The sequence below is a fragment of the Leptodactylus fuscus genome, chromosome 1, assembly GCF_031893055.1.
Source record: "Leptodactylus fuscus isolate aLepFus1 chromosome 1, aLepFus1.hap2, whole genome shotgun sequence".
Lineage (NCBI taxonomy): Eukaryota > Metazoa > Chordata > Amphibia > Anura > Leptodactylidae > Leptodactylus > Leptodactylus fuscus.
Genome location: NC_134265.1, coordinates 135,705,348 through 135,725,758, shown reverse-complemented (window position 1 = coordinate 135,725,758; position 20,411 = coordinate 135,705,348). Strand labels below are relative to the sequence as shown.

The 20,411-nt window shown below is 41.6% G+C and overlaps 1 protein-coding gene across 2 annotated transcripts in view; it reads left to right on the top strand.

Annotated features, from left to right (window-relative positions):
- IPO4 (importin 4) overlaps window positions 1-20,081 on the top strand; it is a 65,405-nt gene extending 45,324 nt beyond the window's left edge. The window contains exons 25-31 of one of the 2 annotated variants that reach the window (XM_075276743.1): window positions 6,943-7,068; window positions 7,382-7,590; window positions 9,141-9,273; window positions 14,215-14,319; window positions 17,746-17,815; window positions 19,585-19,728; window positions 19,849-20,081. In XM_075276743.1, coding sequence (XP_075132844.1) covers window positions 6,943-7,068; window positions 7,382-7,590; window positions 9,141-9,273; window positions 14,215-14,319; window positions 17,746-17,815; window positions 19,585-19,709 — 768 coding nt within the window. In that variant the 3' untranslated portion in view covers window positions 19,710-19,728; window positions 19,849-20,081. Of the gene's footprint in view, window positions 1-6,942; window positions 7,069-7,381; window positions 7,591-9,140; window positions 9,274-14,214; window positions 14,320-17,745; window positions 17,816-19,584 lie in introns of both variants that reach the window. The other variant, XM_075276741.1, reaches the window with a different exon arrangement.
- The last annotated feature ends 330 nt before the right edge of the window (window positions 20,082-20,411 follow it).

Here is a 20,411-nt window from a genome sequence, read left to right as displayed (position 1 = left end):
ATTCGACTACTCGATCGAATATCGAATCCCATTATAGTCTATGGGAAAAAATGCTCGTTTCAGGGGAAACCACTCTTCGACTAAAGGAGAGTCACCAAGTCCATGAGTAGCAGGAGGAGAGTGTTTAGGAGGAGCGCTGTGCAGTTAAAGCGCATGGACCCCATTATAGTCTATGGTGTCCGTGCGCTTTGACTGAATAGCGCTTGCAGTTGCGCTGATAAAAAGTAAGCTCCCTCGTAACCGCAAGCTGCCAGCTCTCCGGACTAGCAAAGACAAGCCTGCGGCAAATCAACGCTGGTTCTGCAGCAAGCTCATCCTTGCTAGTCGGGAGAGCTGGCAGCTTGCTGTTACGAGGGAGCTTACTTTTTCTTATAGGAATGAATTGACCAGCGTTGATTGGCCAGTGTACAGCATTCGGCCAATCAACGCTAGCTCTGCCGGAGGCTCGTCTGTGAGGAGGCGGAGTCTAGGATCAGACCACAATGGAGACTGCTGTGGTCCGATCTTAGACTATAGGTTCTGAATTGAGTATTTACTGTGAATAGCTAGTAGTATTTGATCGAGTACAAATATTTTGAATACCTACTCGATCGAATACTACTCGCTCATCTCTAATAGAAACACTTTTTTTTTCTAGCTGACACGTCGCCTCCGGCCCGCCGTTCGTTAGAAATACTGTTTTTTACCAGTATGCAAATGAGTTCTTTCACAGCACTGGGGGCGGGCCCCAGCGCTCAGACAGCACTGGGGGCGTCCCCAATGCTGCGAGAGAACTCTCTCCAGCGCCGCATCCTCTTCTTCAGCAGTGTCATCTTCAGCATCTTCTTCTGGCGGTGGGTTGTGACTTCTAGGCCTCGGGCCTTGGGCAGAGCAGACTGCGCATGCCCACAGGCCAAGAGAAAATGGCCACTCGCACAGTATTGTAAGCGGCCATTTTCTCGTGGCGTGTGGGCATGCGCAGTCTGCTCTGCCCAAGTCCCGAGGCCTAGAAGTTACAACCCACCGCCGTAAGAATAGAAGGAAGATGACGCTCCTAAGGAAGATGAACGCGGCGCTGGAGAGAGTTCTCTCGCAGCATTGGGAACGCCCCCAGTGCTGTCTGAGCGCTGGGGCCCGCTCCCAGTGCTGCGAAAGAACTCATTTGCATACCAACAAGAACCGGGATTGTAGGCGAACGGCGGCGCGGAGAAGACAACGAAAGGTAGGAAACGAATAGCCCTTCTTAAGGCTATTCCGACGTGTTACTCATTTTAAAAAAAAAAAAGGGTTTCTATGATAGGATCCCTTTAAATATTTTCGTCTGCTATTAGCTATGGGGTGTTTTTTTTGTTTTAAAGATTTTTACAGTTGATGTTCTCTTCTGCAGTCAGTCTGAAGCTTACTTCCAGAGCAGTGCATTGTGAGAACCCAGATGATGGTTTAGCTGTTTGGTTACATTTCTGACAGTGCAGTGGAGCTAAACTGTTTCCAAGGACAAGCAGCAGAATGTGTGTAAATGGGAAAAAATGTAATGTAGTGATGTAGCATCTATGACAATGCAAAGATGACATCTAGAGAATTTTTTTTCTTTTTCTCTTCTGCCTGGAGTTTAATGTGTGTGCCTTACATTCTTGTTGGGGTATGCGTTCTTGTGATTACTGAACTCTAAATTACCATCCAGTTCCGTTTTCATTGTCCAGATTTTACAGCATCTGACGTGTGGATTCAAAGCCGCTTTCTCTGTGCAAGTCTATGAGACTCACATTGAGGCTTTCATAGACTTGCATAAAGTGATTTCTAATCCACACAGCACACACTGTGTTATCTTGGAAGTCACAGTTAAGATTGATAACTGCAGTAATAAAAAGAGAAATGCAACAATCCTAAGAGCTATTACACCTACAAATATATACAGCACACCCATTACACTCCGGCAGTGAAACTTTTCCCGGAGTGTCACTTTAAAGGGAATCTTTCACCAGGAAACTCTTATCTCAGACTTGTCACAGTGTTTTGCAGGTAACATTATGCTGAATATCATACTTTTAGATGATCCAATAGAAGCATAATTTCCTTGAAAAAGCCTTCTTTTTTGAAAAAAAAAAAAAAAAAAGTATGTAAAAGAAGCTGGGAGGTCTCAATTCAGGTTTGGAAACCCAACACAGCACAATGTTCCCTACAGTGCACTATTTTCTGGTGACAGACTCCCTTTGTGGTGGCTTGTCTTTCATTGATTTCACGATCATCCACTTTTTCACTTTCCATTCCATCCATATTGAAGATGATGATTTAGGCTAAGGCCTCACGTTGCACAAAAGCTGCTTGTTTTGCGTTTTTTGAATCAATTGATTGAAACCAATAACGGCTTCCGTTATATTTCCCATTCCTGTTGTAGCCATTGCTGGGATTGGCAATAAAAAAATGCAGCAAGCCTACAACAACAAAAAACCTGCTTTTTCACAATGTGGGGGCAATAGCCTTAAATGGTTATCTAATGCTTAAAAGTTTGATGTCCTGTCCTTAGGTCATCACCATCAGATAGGTGTGATCACATTCAGTACCAGAACTACCTTGCGGATTAACTAAGGGGCTGTGGTACATACCAGTCAGAGTGGGTCGTGAGTGTATTGGACCCTTCTGATCTTGTATTGATTATCATATTTTATTATTATTATTTATTCTATTTAGCTTACTTGTATTATGCCAACATATTCCGCAGCGCTTTTATAGACTTTGTTAGGCACTGTCCCATATAGGGCTATTTACATTTCCCTATCAGTATGTCTGTGGAGTGTGGGAGGAAACCGGAGTCCCCGGAGGAAAGCCACGCAAACAAGGCGAGAACATACAAACTCCTTGCAGATATTGACCTTGGTTGGATTGGAATCCAGGAATTTTACTGATAATCCATTGGATATAAAGAACTGGATAACTGGAATTTGTTTATGGAAGGTGGTAGGGTGATTTGATATATTGCCATTAGTTATGCTTGCCTCTGGTGTCAAGTGTGCCAGGAATAGCCTTGTATGTAAGACATGAACAATGTTACTATTATAAACAGAGTGCCAATACACATTATTCATTGTGTTTACCACTAACGATAGTCTGTGTATTCTAACAATATAACTCGTATAGTAATTTCATCCAAGATGATGATGTACGTGAATACACTAAGAACAGGTAACACAGCTGAGGTCTTCAGACTAAAATATCCAACCAAATAGTGTCCCTCCCAAAACGAAATAATATTAAAATATAACTTTTATTGATATATTAAAATTGTCTTAAGATATTGTGTGATTCCCTATAAAAGAGAGCACCGATCCAAGAAGAACTCCACACTAGTGCTAACTGGTCAAGTAGATCAGTATTCATTTACACACTAAACCATATACAGCACTAGAGGGGTTAATACTGCTGCTATCAATACCTAGCAGCTTCTGAACACTTAAAGACAGCACACCTTAGTTCTGGAGAGATTGTTTCCTACTGTCATCTAGAAACACCTATCCCTGTCAGTAATAGCGCTGTCCCTAAATTAAAAGGGCACCTGACCAATACGCTGAATTACTGCCTAGATGATTAGCAGCAATTCACTCCTATTAAAGCAAGAAGTCTAGTCTCTACGCGTTTTGTTTTCTTTTAAAACTCATCAGGAGACTTCACTATCCCTGTCTATTAAGTTCAGGTTCAGATTTTACCACCCAGATATTGGTGTGCGGTCATAACCGCAGTTCACGGGACCCTTGTGGTGGGTGCCGCTACTTTCATAAGGTCTGACTCTGGTGTCAAGTGTGCCAGGAATAGCCTTGTATGTAAGACATGAACAATGTTACTATTATAAACAGAGTGCCAATACACATTATTCATTGTGTTTACCACTAACGATAGTCTGTGTATTCTAACAATATAACTCGTATAGTAATTTCATCCAAGATGATGATGTACGTGAATACACTAAGAACAGGTAACACAGCTGAGGTCTTCAGACTAAAATAGTTTGTTCTTTTGACATGTAGCATCTGTAGCTTCATATGATTTGCTATAAGAAGACCTTAAGGTATGATATGTGGTAATATTCTAGTATGTATCTTTAAGGCCAGAGCAAACGGGTCAATAAAGATAAGAACTGAGTCAAAGTCCAGATTATCATGTGTTGCCAAGGTAAACCAGAATACTAGATATACACAGGAAAGGGGTTTTAGCGGTCCTATTTACTATGATGCCAGCATGGAAATAGAAATATTCAATAGATTTGCCTTGAAGTGACAAGAAATAATTGTTATCCAGTGTTCTCACTAAATAAGAGTTGTGTTATCTTACAACTGCAGTCAACTGAGCTGTGGATTCTCAGTCAAAATCAATGAATACAGTAGATGGACTGAGAGGTTTGAGCAGCAAAAGGAATCTATTATATGAAGTGTGCAAGATAATAGATGAGCTAATATAGATACATATCTATTATGATAGTCTGTGTATGTATTGTATAGCAGGTGGCTGGAGGAACCGCTTTTGTCCCGTCAGTAGTTTACAGTGCAGTCAGATGTATTTTGTTCTATGAACGGCTTATGTTTATAATACAGGTGTTGGGACTCTACAAATACAGAGGTCCTAAAGTGTCTGGTTAACATGAACACCCCCAAACCCTACATGTCACATGATGTGTAACACAATCTTTAAGAGGTTTAAGTGTGAAACAATGTATAGTACATCTTAGGCGTACAAAGCTGCAGGACCTTAAAGACTTTCTTACCTGTGATGACTGTATCCGTCATTATCAGGATAAGCAGGGAAATGATTGCTGAATGACTGTGAGCTCCTCGTACAAAGAGGAACGGCAAGAAATTGAAGAAGCATTTTCCAACCTGCAAACATAGGACAGTCTCTTGTATTTCCATTCTGAGCTGTTAGAGCGCTGCGTTTGCACACTGGCTTTCTGCAGTTTCTTAGCTGTAGATTCCCAACTCTCACAACTTCATGTTTGTCTGTCCCAGGAGCAGGTTCTTTCTGTGTTACATTAGCGCTTTTTTTTCGTAGCTTAAACTGGTTTGACTCTTTGTTTTGCCTTCTCTCCTACTCTTTTATCACATTGTGAGTGGTCTTTCCCCTCATTTAAATCTAGAGTAGTTTTCTTTGGTGGGACTATGACGGTGACCCTGCCCAAGTGGCCTCTGAACTGCTGTGACTGTGTCTTTTAGAGCTTGCTCCTCTGTCTCATGGCATATTTGCTCTTAAGGTAATGATCCTGTAGAGCAGGTATATCAGCCAGGTCAGGTGGAGGCTGTCTCGCTACCCTTCAGCTGCCTCATAGCAACGCCTACAGGTCATAAACTGTCTGTTTGGTCACCCACCCACCTGACTGGTTCCTGCTTTGGCACCTGCTCAGGGATATTATGAATTGTCACACGAGGAATAACTAGAAGCCTGTATTTCCTATTTATTGTCCCTCCCAACAAAATGTTTCTCCTTTTTTTTATTACCCTGAGAATTGCAAATTGCATATAACTGATATAACTTAAAGTGGGGGTCCTGTTATTTTTCAGCCCTTAGGGAGGCTTAAAATAATAGGCAGTACTTCGCCGTCTGTTCTGCTGGGAATCTAGCAAGGGAGTCTGTGTTTGGGGGGAGATTTACTGTGTGTCTGTACATCCCTCGCCAAACAGACAGGGAGGTATGTACTGTTTTTATTTTAAGCTCCATTCTCCTCTTGGGAGTTGGAATACCCCTTAAGGGTCTATTCACACGGAGTAACGTGCCGTGTGACCTGGCACGTATACGACGTGAGAGATTTTGAGCGCCGTTAAAGCTCCCATTGATTTCAATGGGAGCCTGGATCATATACACGGCATTATTTTGCGACCGTGATTTTGCGGCCACAAAATAACGCCGCGTATACGATCCTTAATGGATTTCAAGGAAAACGGCAAGGACTAGTAGAATTTGATGCTTACACAGTCTTTCGCTTTCAGAACATTTTCTTCTGTCATTTACTGTTTGAAAAGAAATTGCTGATATATGTGGGGTGTAAAGCTGATCAGGAGTGTGCTAGAAGGACTGGCAAACAGAAAGCTGCCAACATGTGTAATATTGTCACCTAACCTGTATGGTTTCTTTCTGCATTGCTTTGTTCGTTTATGCATGCAAATAACAGTGTTACTGATTTGCACTTCAACTTGATATGTATAATACGTTAACACACTTTGTATAGTTCACCTGATATAGTATCAAGTCTCCCAGAGTAGAGGTGCTCATATATTTTTATGAGGATTTCATTTAACTTTTTTCATTGATTCGTATCATGTTAGGCCAGGAGAGCTTTTACGTAAGAGAGGTTTTTAGAAATGCATTTCTGATTTCAAAGGACAAAATTTTATTTTATCTTAAAAAAAGAAAATAAAATCCTCTCCTGCACAGAGCTTGGAAAGCGTCCATGTACTCAGAGCCGGGTTGGGGTGGAAAGGAGTCTGGCCAGTGGCCTTGGGACATGCGTATCTCTGACTCCAGTAACAAGGTGGATACATATTATTTTAGCGGCAGGCTCGCTTTGCATAAGTCTGTCTGCAGCTGCAGCGTCATGGCAGGTGTATGAATGGCCTGCTGAACTTTAAATGAATTAATACATGTCATTATACAAGGAATTGGATGTCTTGCGTTGGAGGGGAAGGGGGGCCAAACTGAATCTTTATCCCAGGTAAAACAAAGCTTGGCAAAGAAGCCTAACTTGTGTTTGTATTGTGGTTTTTAATGTTCTTCTTGAGTTGCTTCCCACAATGGTAGTGAAAATAGAAATTACATTATAGAAACAAGGCTTTAGAATAAAGAGCAATCAGAGAAAAGTCTTAAGTTTGCCACATTTTCTGTTAAACGTCTAAAAAATACCCAAAAGTAAGAATCCAGGAGTATAGGAAAGTACAAATGTATGTGTAAGGGCAAAAAGTGATAAATTTTGTATTTTGCACTCAGGCCGAGATGGATGCAATGTTAGTGGAACATGCAGGAGAGGGAATTCCTTTGGTTGCTGCTGCAGTTGGTGGGGTGACATTTGCGCCATACTTTGCAGGGTTTCTTCCATTGCTCCTCAACAAAACAGTAAGTACTGCACTGTCTATTACTTTATATGGATGTGTTTGACATGGATGATATTAAAAGGGTATTCTTCTAGCTAGTCTATTTTAACTGTTTGCCAACTGAGAGAGAGTCTAATGTGACTGGTGCGTGGGCATTCACAAGTATAGCTGTGGGGAAATTCTTAAAGTAGAACTCTGTCAATAATTTTATTCCCTGGGGTCTGACCATACTGATCTGTTTTGATTTTCTGTTTGTAGGGATGTTCTCCTTTTCTGTCCTAACACTTTGTATGGTAATCATGACGTAAATTCTGTGAACCTTCCTCTTTACACAGAAGTCCAGTTGCTCTCCTGCGGAGCAGTCTTTTGCGGTGGGTACACTTGCTGAAACCATAGTAAGCTTAGGAGATGCAACAGCGCCATTTGTAGCACAGCTGCTTCCTGCTCTCATCGCTGGAGCTCAGAATGCGGATGATGAAGTTCGTAGTAATTCAGTGTTTGGGCTCGGGGTCCTTGCAGAACATGGAGGTGCAGCCATGCTCAAGTATCCTTGGTGTTTTATAAATGCCTGGTCTTGTGCAATTGTTGAATTTTCTTACACAGTACATACAATTTCAGATCTGTTTTAACTATGGAATTAAGTAGATCTTTCCTTTTATGATGCATTAGATGAACAGAAAGTATTAATTCCTACAAACCTGTACAAAATGGGGGTGTCTGTAGATGTTATGGGTAACATTTAAAGGGAGTTTTTCAGCAGAATAGTCACTATTGAACTAGAAGTACAGTGATATAGCTGGGATTCTTGTGAATAACCTTTTTTTTTTTTGCTTTCTGATTTGTGCCTCCATTGCTGAGATGTTGGCCCTGTCAGTCATAGTAGAGAAGGGAGCTCTATGATGCGGTGACAGCTATGGTGACACTTTCATTACACCCACCAGCTCATTAGCATATCAGGTGAAAAGCTAATATCTCGGCGATGGAGACATCGGTCGGGAAGTAGAAAAAAACATTCTATTCTCCTGAACCCTAGTTTGCAACTGTTTTACAACAGAAAACTGGCATAAAATAGTACCCGTATTTTCCGGACTATAAGGCGCACATAAAAACCTACGATTTCCTCAGAAATCGTAAGTGCGGCTTATAGTCCGGTGCGGCTTATATATGGATGGAAGCGGCGGCAAAGTCTGCGTGCCACTTCCATACATACATAAAAGGCACCGTAAGGGTGCATTCACACTACAGAACGCCGGCGTGTATCACAGCCGTACACGCCGGCGTTACAGCAGGGCTGCCGGACACTTCCCATTCATTTCTATGGGAGCCGGCATGCGAGCGCTCCCCATAGAAATGAATGGACAGACACTTCCCATTCATTTCTATGGGAGCCGGCATGCGAGCGCTCCCCATAGAAATGAATGGAAAAAAGCAGTCCATTCATTTCTATGGGGAGCGCTCGCATGCCGGCTCCCATAGAAATGAATGGGAAGTGTCCGGCAGCCCTGCTGTCACGCCGGCCTGAAACAGAACGTGAAACTTACCCAGCGGTGCAGGGCGGGCGGGCATTCAGGCCTCCTCTTCCTCCGATGTTCCGTCCTTCTTCTCCGGCACTCGCTGATAATGGCCGGGGCGCATGCGCAATATCATAATGCTTCTACTACGGCTACGCATGCGCCCAGGCCATTATCAGTTAGCGAGCGGCGGAGGAGGAGGACGGAACATCGGAGGAAGAGGAGGCCTGAATGCCCGCCCACCCTGCACCGCTCGGTAAGTTTCACATTCTGTTTCAGGCTTTTATTTTAAAACGGGGGGGGGGGGGGGGGGGGGGGGGGGGTACGCGGCACGCGGGGGGTTAAGCGGCCACTGGCAAAGTCTGCCTGCCGCCGCTTTCAATAACATATAATGCGCAGCGGACTGCGGCTTATAGTCCGGTGCGCCTTATATATGAACCGAGACGGACTATAAGGCGCTCATGGGCAATGCGGCTTATAGTCCAGTGCGCCTTATAGTCCGTAAAATACGGTAATAAATCTGCCACTTTTGTTTTTCTTTGCTCTACAAGATTTTTGTTACTTTTCCTTGACACATTTTCAGAAATTTCCCCAAGCTGCTTTCTATATTCTCCTCTATAATCAGCTCTGAGAAGAATCCACGAGCACTGGACAATGTATGTGGGGCTGTAAGTCGCTTGATACTTAGACATCCAGAAGGTGTTCCGTTGGAACAGGTAGGAATCATTTGCTATTGCATTTCTCCAATATGTGGAATTTTACTGAAAGCTATTATAATATTGCACTAGTTAGAAATGGGAAATGATGATCTAAATTGAAATCACGGCTAATTAACCCATTCCTGGCATCCACTGTAGTAGGGCTGGTGATGCATTGCCATGTCTGGCATTCGTTTGTATTACAGGCTGTATCATGTAATACAAATGCCAGTATTTTGCAATACTTTATCATTATAACGCATCGCATCAGGGATCAGACCCCCTGGGGAGTCTGATAATTACAGTAAAAAAAAAAAAGTTTAATAACAATAATTAAAAATTATTCAGTAAAAATTCAAATCACCCCCTTATTTTGTGCCTCATAAAAATTGAAATAAAAAGAAAAATCAATTTTCCCCAAAATAGTATAACTAAAAGTACTTGTGGCCTGCAACAGAGACTCCTCATACATCCTGTACGCAGAAATCTGAAAAAGTTACGGTAGTCAGAATATGGTGACATTCATTCATTCATTCATTTATTGCAAAGTTTTTGATGTTTTTAAGGGATTAAAATGCAATAAAAACTATATAAATTTGGTATTTCCATACCAAAAGTTGTAGAAAGGCAGGTTTTGTTAAATTCCACCCTATTCTGAATTGATTTTCTAGCTTCCCAGTATATCATATAGAATAGTAAATGGTACCAAAATGAAGTACAATTGTCCTGTAACATTAAAGGGGTATTCCCACGTCGCATACTCACCAGTCTTCGTTGCTGTAAAATCTCCTGTCTTCCTGCTTTGTTGCGTCATTGGTGGGCGGGGTTACATATGCAAAGCCAGCGGCGAGATGCCGCTGGCCCTGCGTGCACGCTCATAGATGGTGAGACCAGTCTAGCCTTCACAATGCGAATACAGACCCGGCATCCGCCTCTCTCTATTACAGCGGATGCCGGGTCTGTATTGGCATTGTGAAGGCTAGACTGGTCTCACCATCTATGAGCTTGCACGCAGGGCCAGCGGCATCTCGCCGCTGGCTTTGCATATGTGAATACAGACCCGGCATCCGCTGTAATAGAGAGGCGGATGCTGGGGACGGTTAGACGCCGGCACAGATGCCAGCATAGTGATGTTGCAGGCATCTGTGCCGGCGTCTAACTGTCCCCGGCATCCGCCTCTTTATTACAGCGGACGCCGGGTCTGTATTGGCGGCCCCTTCCCCCAAAGGGTAAACTACCCCCCCCCCCCCCTCCAGGCTCGCTCCCGTGCGCTTAGCTCCTCCTCCCTCCCCCCTGAGAGCAGCAGATGCATCACTTATGACCAGATAAGTCAAGGCATGTGTCAAAAAAAAAATGAATAAAGTAAGATAGTGGACAAACAAAGCAGTTTTGCTGAAGCAGTGTATTTAGGAAAAGTCTTACATTCACATTAACAAGCAGTATAGATAGGATCCTTGGACATTTTGGTTATTCACGTATTAGCTTGGACGGCGTACAGTTAGTGACATATAGTATCTCACAATCAAAGGTGTACTCACTTTTGTTGCCAGGGGTTTAGACATTAATAGCTGTGTATTGAGTGATTTGATGGCACAACATATTTACACTGTTATACAAGCTGTACACTGACTACTTTAGATTGTATCAAAGTGTCATATCTTAAATGTTGTCCCATGAAAATATATAATGAAATAATTACAAAAATGTGAGGGGTGTACTTACTTTTGTGAGATACTGTATCCTTTAGCCAATGGCATTGTGGCACAGGATGGCATTGATGAAGAATAGTTGAAATAACTTGAGTAAGTTCAGTTTGTTATTTTGCAATTCATTGCCCAGCACTAGCATTAGTGTACATTTTCTCATCTTTTTAATAGATGGTAAAGGAGTATACCAGTACCATTTACATTTGCCTGATAGATGCAGGTCCCACCTCTGGGAACCGAGAATGAAGAGCGCCATTAACAGACGTGGCCACTTCATGTATAATCTGTCTGGATACAGTGGACACACCTCTGGGGCCTGTATCTGGCAGATATTCATGGCCTTTCATATGAATATGCCATTCATGTCCAGTCTGGAAATATACTTGCTCTGGAGCTGAGCCCACAGCAACCACAGCTAATACACTGTTATAATAGCCAGAATCACAGATAACTCTGATATTACCCAGTTAATACCTATAGACAAAGGGAAGGACCCACCTCGTTGCCCCCACCAAAATGTGATTGTGAGGTGTTGATTGGTTGTCCTGTCCCTGTTATAAGCAATCATAGTAGTTAGTCTCCCAAAGGAAGCAAAATAAGGGCTCGTTCACATCTGAGCCCGGTCTCCGTTCATGCAGGTTTCCGTTTCCTGCATAAAACTGAGCAGGAGGCGGAAAGCTGCAGGACTCTTTCATACCCATTCATGGGTTTGAAAGATGTCCGGCTGTGAGCACCGGTGAGTGTTTTATGCTCTTCGCTCTTCGTTTTTTTTTAAAAAAAAATCGGACACAGAGTCGAACATGCAGTACTCTGTGTCCGATTTTAAAAAAACGGTTTCGCGGCAGAGAGCATAAAACGCTCACCAGCGCTCACAGCCGGACCCGGTCTGACAGCTTTCCGTCTTCTGCATGCAGAAGATGTAAAGCTGAGAACGGACTCCGGGTGCTAGTGTGAACCTAGTGTTATGTTTTTCAAAAAATTTTAATATTGTAAAAAAAAATGACAAAACTTTTTTATCACATTTGTAATACTGTACTACATAAAAAAACAACACATTATTGGTATAGCTGCTTAAAGACCCAAATTTTAGTAATGCATATAACAAAATACACCCTATTTAAATTCTATGGTTTTACATATTGGGGCATAATAATGATAACAAAAAGCTTCTGGTCCTTAGAAGGTGTCCAAATTATGTACATATAACCTCAGATGAACAGCACTTGACAAAATACAGTGTATTTATCAGTATTTGTCATTATTTAACAAAATCTAGGCCGAAATTTAGAACTGTGTGAATTAAGTACAGCTAAATTTGGCTATTTAAATGTCTTTGGTTACCCTCCCAAACTGCCTGCGTTTGCTTTACACCTACGGCACTCTTTCAGGCTATAAAGTGAACCCCTCAAGGACTGAGGGGCTCCCTCTTAATGTCCCGCAGGATAGTCTTGCTTTTCTTCGCGTTAACTATGACTTCGAGTGGGGACAACTTCCATTCGTTATTTGGTGAAAAACAAATACAACATAAACATACCTCATAACAGCAGTCAAGCTTGATGGTAGAGGTGCGATGATTTGGTATTGTTTTGTAGGGCCTGGGCACGTAGTATCCATTAAATCAAATTTCTCTTTGTACTAAAGAATCAAGGTGTTGCTCCATCAACTGCTCAACACAATGGACAGAACCTTGGGAGAGCCATCCATAAAAATATTCCCACAAATCTCGATAAGCTCATAGCAATGTTATAAAGAAGAGTGAGAGACTGATAGTCATACAGAAAATGATTGCTACATTATTGCTGCCTAATGTCATTCTACAAGCCATTGTTCCTTGCTGTGTACTTAGTTTTTCACACATTTATTTTTTGAGTTTGTTGAATTATTGACTGAGTTACCTTTGTTAAATAAATAAGGAAATAGTCATAGATGTCGTTCATTTAAGGTTCTGTTTGCCTAGTCTAAAGACAGATGAGAAGTAAAATAACAATTCAAAGAATTCAGATTTCAAATGACATGTCCTAAAGTCAGCAAACAAAGTGCACTGTGAAAGTAAAGAGCACAGTTCACACTAACAGGTATTTAGCAGATATTGCATCAGTGCTATATACATCTCTGTAAGATAATTCTTATAATTTATGCCCCATATTCATGAAACAAATAAACATTGGGGCAAATTTATTAAGGTCGGCTTATCATATGCTAGGCAGGAACTGGTGTAAATTTCCATTCTCAAAAAAACTGTCTTGGGGAGCCTGCACACGGAGTTACACTCCGCTCATTCTGAACGTAAAACTCATTCAGAATGAGCGGTGTAAAAACCAGATCTCATTGATTTCTATGGGTGCCGGCATACGCGCGTATCACATTGAAAGCAATAGGGAAAAAAGCCTCCCATTGATTTCAATGGGTAGTGCACATATGCCAGCACCCATAGAAATCAATGGGATCTGGATTTTACGCTGCCCTCATTCTGAATGAGTTTTACGTTCAGAATGAGCGGAGCGTAACTCCGTGTGTAGGCTCCCTTGAGTTGTAAGAAATCAGTCCAACCAAGGTGTCCTGTGCTTGTGGCGCACGATATCTGTCTATGATGCAATTGCCAAGTTCAGGCTGAGTACTATGGCCCACACAAAGACCGTTACACATTGGACTTGGTTGTATGAATACTGTTCAAGACTATTAAGCACAGTTCATATCAAGGTATTTACCATGTAATACAAAACCGTTAAACACCATTCACACCGGCAAGTATTTATCATGTAACATAAAGGCACTTATTATTGCTACACCCATAACAACTTTAAAAATAAAATTATCACCTTATTTTTCTTACTGTGTGAAAAATAATCACAAACCATGCTAAAATGTGTTTGCTCCAGCCTCACACAAAAATGGAGTACGACACAATCAAAAAGATGTAGGTACCTCAAAATGATTCCAAGAATTGTACACTTCAACTAGCAGTGCAAATATATAACACAAAGATCAATGGTAGAATTGCTAAATCCCCCCCAGAAAGAGTTGTTAAACGTTGACCATTAAGTTGATGCTGCATCATTCAGCTCCTCCCCCTGGGCAGTGCGAGTTGATCTTCCCAACGTCGGTTGATCCTCGTATTGCCCAGGGGATGTGCTGAATGCAACGATCAGTGCCTAAGACCCAAACAGGCCCGGTCGTTAAGGGGTTAACCTTGATCCATTTGATGCTTTTTCTTTATTTAGAAGCTTAACGTTCTGTTTCTGCCCTAACTTAGGTATTTCCCGTGTTACTTCGTTCAATGCCATTGAAGGAAGATTTTGAGGAGAACTGCACGGTGTTTCAATGTATTGCTTTCCTGTATGAGAAAAACCCTTCACAGGTATAATTCACATCAATGGAAGTCCTACAGGGATAACCTTTTAAAATTCCTTATGTAAAACTGCAATAGTTATATTTAATGCTCTACTCAGCTGTCTTACAATCTTGTACCAGATTCTGGATCTGACCAACACGTTTTTGTCTTCGGCTAGGTTCACACTTGTGCCATGCTCTCTGTCGTTCAGATCCATAACAGTGGTTACCCACAGACCTTATAGACTATAATGCATTCTGTTGGGTTTCCACCATAACCTTGCAGGACTTTTTTTCCCCACCAATATTTGGAGGAATCTGCGATGGAGACTCCGATACAGATGTGAACAGAGCCTAAATCTGTTCGTCTAAAAGATTTTGCGACTGAGGAAATGAGACTTAGAGATGTCTACCACCACTAAAGCCACCTATATGCTGTTGTCTAGGCAGTTACTCTCATACTGCTTATACCTCTTGTCTGACAAAGTGCTGACTTGCTGCTAAGAAGTTGTTTGTTTAAAATGCAAATGAGTTGTTGAGTGCACTCTGGGAGTGGCCATGACTGCCAGAGGATCTGTTTGTTTTTTTTTTTTGTTAATCTTCTTGTTTAGGGGTGCCACAAGTGACCACAAAAGGAATGAGTGCTTTGAAAGGACTAGGCCCTTAGCTGAGGCACCAAATAGCCAATTTTCATATGGAATAAAATAATCTCTTGGCAGCAAGATTGCACTTTACACGAGAGGAATGTGCACAATGGCCCTTACAACATTATGCAAGTTTAAAAATTGTCCTTGTGGTGGTCGATGTCCTGTATCATATCCAGATCCAGCTGCGTGAGACACCATACACGTGGTGTAATCCAGGCTGGAAAATCTGGTCCTTATATCATCCAGATTTCCCAGTCAGTAGACCAGATGGCTTTACATCACAGTAATCTGTGATACTAGGAGACCTTTCCTGCTTGTAGCTTCACTGTGCCATACTGTATATACTACAGGACAGGAGAGCTACAAAGAAGCAGGGAGTGCTAGCATCATAAACCTCTAAGGGAGTGTTCACACTACCGTTGGTGTCCGACAGCTAGTGTCCGCTGCTAATGTCCGTGCAAAATCTTGTGCGGACATTAGCATCGGACACTAGCTGTGTCCATGACATTTTGCATTGATTTAAATGGAGATCGGGTGCGTTCTTTTACAGTCCGTGTCTGTCCTTAAGTGTCCGTTCCCAAAGATATCCGATTTTTCAAGCGGACAGAAAAACCCGACATGTAGGTTTTTGCTGTTCGCTTGAAAAGTTAGTCCTGCCCTCTGCAAGTGGACACTATTGTATCCAGTCTAGAGAGAGTGTTGTGCAGCACACATGGGGCAGATTTACTAATAATGTCTAAATTTTAGGCTACCACACTCTTCATGTGGAAAATCCTGAGGGTAATACAAAAGTATTTATGTTGATGATATTTTCTTAATCTCTATTTTTTCCGTGCAGTAATTCAGCTGGCACTGGATGATAAATCTAGCATTTTAGATGATCTATTCTACCTTTTCACCATCTGTTTGTTTGCAGATAAAAAGTGTACCACTGTGGCACACACTTTTCTTATAAGGAGCAGAAAGTGTTTAAGGCCAAGGCCCCACATTGCGGAAAGGCTGCTTTTTTTTTGGTTATTGTTGCAGATTTTGTTGTGGTTTATGAGCCAAAGCGAGTGGTTATCAAAGGAAATGGGAAATGTAAAGAAAGCTTGTGTACACCTCCCTTCTGCTCAACCCACTCCTGGCTTTGGCTCAAAATACTGCAGCAAAATCTGCAACAAAAATAAAGGTTATTTTCTGCAATGTGGGGCCTCAGTCTAAAGCAGATAATAAATGGTAGGGTAAGACGTGTTAGTTTTTTGACACACTTCAAATAGTAAATCTGTCCCATTGTTAATCAGAATTCCAGACTGTGAAGCTCAGACCATTGTCTACACTGCATATAGCTGTATCCATTTCTAGGCCGAGAGCAGGACTAACTATATAGAGGTTTATTGGTGCTTAGTGTAAAACTCAAGCCCAGATGAACTATTTTGGTTATGGCTGGACAATGGTGTATCTAGTTTGGGTTGAAATTTTATTTGCTAAATAGTTGAATGTGACTAAAATGCTTTAGATTGTAAAATTCTGTCCTACTAACAAGTGGAATAAAGTTGGACTACATAATATAAAAGATATGCCAGTTTTGTCATCAACCATTGTGGTAAATCTGGTCTATTTTTAGACTGCTTATTTGCACTATTAGTAAATCTGGGGCAACGTGTTCTCATTCACGGACAGATAGCACATGGCGTTATATCATTGCATAATATCCACACCCAAATAGTATCAAACGTATACATTTATTAATATCCTGAATAAAAGTATGGATATACAGAGACGAACAATACATATAAGATATGGGGGGACTACATAAGTCTAAGAACCAGGAATACCAAGATGGTGTGTATAGTGCAGCAAGTATAGCGGAGTATGCTGCTGAGACTAAATACATGTACCAAACACTCATGGACACGTAATAAATATACTAACACCTAGGTATAAATACCATGAAAGGTAGTAGAAATGAAAAAAGGTCCTATGAGTAAGAATGTACATAGAGCCAATACTACATAATGACCGCCAGCAATAACTTACCACACCATAAAACAAGGCCGATGTTTGGTGTGGTAAGTTATTGCTGGCGGTCATTATGTAGTATTGGCTCTAGGTACATTCTTACTCATAGGACCTTTTTTCATTTCTACTACCTTTCATGGTATTTATACCTAGGTGTTAGTATATTTATTACGTGTCCATGAGTGTTTGGTACATGTATTTAGTCTCCGCAGCATACTCCGCTTTACTTGCTGCACTATACACACCATCTTGGTATTCCTGGTTCTTAGACTTATGTAGTCCCCCCATGTCTTATATGTATTGATTGCCTCTGTATATCCATACTTTTATTCAGGATATTAATACATTTATATGTTTGATACTATTTGGGTGTTTTGTTATCTTGATTGTGGCCCTCCACGCCTGTGATGTATTATTTGCCTCTTCTGTATAATTCTCTGCCAGATACAAGTTTATGAGGTAACGTACTGTATTCTAGATCAATGTTTATATGTGCTTGATCAGTGTGTACTGAGGATGACTCTCTCCACTTAGTTGATACTAGTAGCATAGGTTGCTTTCAGGTCATCTGGTGACATTGATCTTCGTTGATAAAATACCTGTCTAACTGGACCCACCAGAAGCTGTGGTGTTTATTTCACATGCAACCCTTGTTGATACAGCACGCCTGCGGATCAAGAACTGCCCGCTTAGTATACAGTTATACCCTCTGTACAAAGGAGCTGGCATGTTAGTTGAGATTGTATGCATACAGAATGATTCCACAGTTTGCTTGCCTTCAGTTTTTGCACCTTTCTTCCATTCAGGTTGCTGCACACGTTAATGACATTGCTAGAATTTTTGGTCATGTCTTGGGGACAAAGGAAATTAAACCAGGTATGACTGGCAAGATTTATTGGTTCCTTTTTTTCAGTTGTTTAATTCTTCCAACTTTTCACAGCCAAGACTTTTTATTTGTAAAGCAATGGGGAGAATTATTATTATGGTTTTCAATTTACTTTTCTTCAAAGAGTTGTCTGGGTAGCTCTTTCTTCATCGATCCGGCAAATTCTTTATGATGAATTTGGAGGTTCCGATCCCCTAGTCACATGATTAGGCCCGTCCCCCAGGTTTCTCCGCTCCCTGCCTCCTCCAACCCCCCTTTTCTCACAGATAGGTACTTGTGTTGTCATGGCTGTCTCTACTATAGTGAGCCATCCCTACTAACACAGGTGTTACCTGTGAGGTCAGAGTAGAAGGGACAGACTGTAGCGACCTCTGGTTTGGTGGCTGGTTCTGATCCTTTGATCCAGTACTCTGAAGCAGACCAGAACCCCCCAGGTCCATCATCAAGAATCTGCCATATAAATTAAGGTCATTTGAATTCCCTGGCCAACTTTAAGAGTTCTGTCAGGAGAGGGGGGTCCTTCCTCACTGCTCAGCATCATGGCTGAGTGGTAAAGAACGCCCCCTCCTGGTATAGAGCTATGGACAGACTATCAGGATGGGTGTTCCCAGTTTGGGGTACATATTTAGCTGCACAGTGCTCTTTTCCTGAACAGTTGAATGAGTTGGGTAATGTGGCATTTTCATTTATACTGTATGTGTATAGGCTTGTATAAATATACACTCATTGACAAAAATAAAAACTGCACCCTTATAGAAAAGTAGGCTTGTTGCCAAACTCAACATGTAGTCCTGTTTCAGATACAAGTGTGTTCTGATCAGGTATTGATTCTTGCCAGAAGAGTGCATAAAAGTGTTTCTCTCACTCCCCTATGATGAGGCTCTCAGAGACTATTTTTGGGTAGTGTACCTCTTGGTGAGAGATCGAATTACACAGAATGTAGGCTGCTTTGACCCAGCTGTTATGGATTTTGGGAGGATTGGTTACATGAGAGCATGCACACACAGTAACTAGTAGAGAGGACTGTTTCATCCACTGACAGGAATGAGCATCTCCCACACTTTCAGTGCTGTTGGGAAAGAGAAACATGGATTACTATAGACTGGAACGGTATGGTCTTTAGTGGCTAATCCGGGTTTTGTTTGGGATTCGACAACAGGTTCAGGTATTGAGGCCTCATTGTGAGAGCTTCAGTTCTGCCTTTGCTGTACTGCCCATTCTTCTGGGGTGATGATCTAGGGAGCTGTAGTAGAGGACAGCTAATCTCCTCCCCTAATAATTATAGAGAGACAGTTCAGCAACATGTCTAAGACATTTTGTGGCCACATGTGTTGCCTCTGAAAGCAGGCCTGTAAACTGGCTCTCTTGTCCACAGAAAGTGTTTCCCCATGAATGCCTTTGCCAGATTGTGACACTTTATAGGACTAGTTGGATAAGCCGCTTCTCCAAACTATGAATGTGCAATATTCACATGCATGGCCGCAACATCTTTGGGAAAATATGCTGCGGGATATTATTTGGAACCTTTATTCCTCCCTGCCCAACCATATGCCATCTTATATCCAGGGTAGAGGTTTACCCAAGAGGCCATAGAATGTTTCATCCAATTCCTCCTGGGTGTGTTTTTGTTTTTTTTGTCAGTGAGAGTATTTTCATTTTGGTGTTTGTACCTCTCATTTTAGACCGCAGCTACAATAGGAGTTTTATAAATTAATACATGAATTTATGCTATTTTGTCTTGTTCACGTTACTTTGGCAGACACGGAGCAGACCATAATTATTCTATTGAGGAATCTGGCCCAGCATTTTCCCCAAGAATTGCAGAATGCTGTGATGTCTCTTCCCAATGAAATTTCTTCCAAGCTTCATACAGCTCTTGGCTAAGCCTGAGGAGCATGTTTCAGTAAGTCAGCCCATTTTGACAGACACAATCCATTTGCTTCTCCAAATAAACTTTTTTGTGTGGATTGTGTAATCCTTCCTCAATAAATCCTGCAATGTCACCATGTGTGTCTTGACCCAGGAAGACTGGACGGGATGGTTTTCAGTTATGTTCAAGTTGCAGTTGACTGTTCAGTTTACACCTTGGAGCCAGAAGATTGTACAACACCTTTGACACTTGCTGCTGCTCACAAAGTTCTATACATCAATTCGGAGGTCTGAGTGGAATGAATTTTGCCACAAAGCTCTGCTTTTGCTACTCAACCTAAAGCAATAAAATGAGATGTATTGTTCAGACCATAAAAGATTTGCACTTTATTCTTGAATGAGTCCACACCATTGAGCACTGAACGATCTCTCGAGAGCATATACCAAAAGAATGGAAAACAAAAGGTAAAAATGCACACGTGAATAAACTCTATTGACTGTTAAATTCTATAGATTTGGGTCTATTTAAAGAAGATGGATTACATGACAAATACTGACCAATCTGTAGGCAACATGCTACAGAGATCACCCTCCTCCTCCATCACATGGTGCCCACAGATTGAACAACAGGCAGGATCTATTTTATAGGCTTTATCCAGTTTTTAAAAGCTGAATCAGTGCCTGAAGTGCTATGCAATATTCTAATAGACCTTGTAG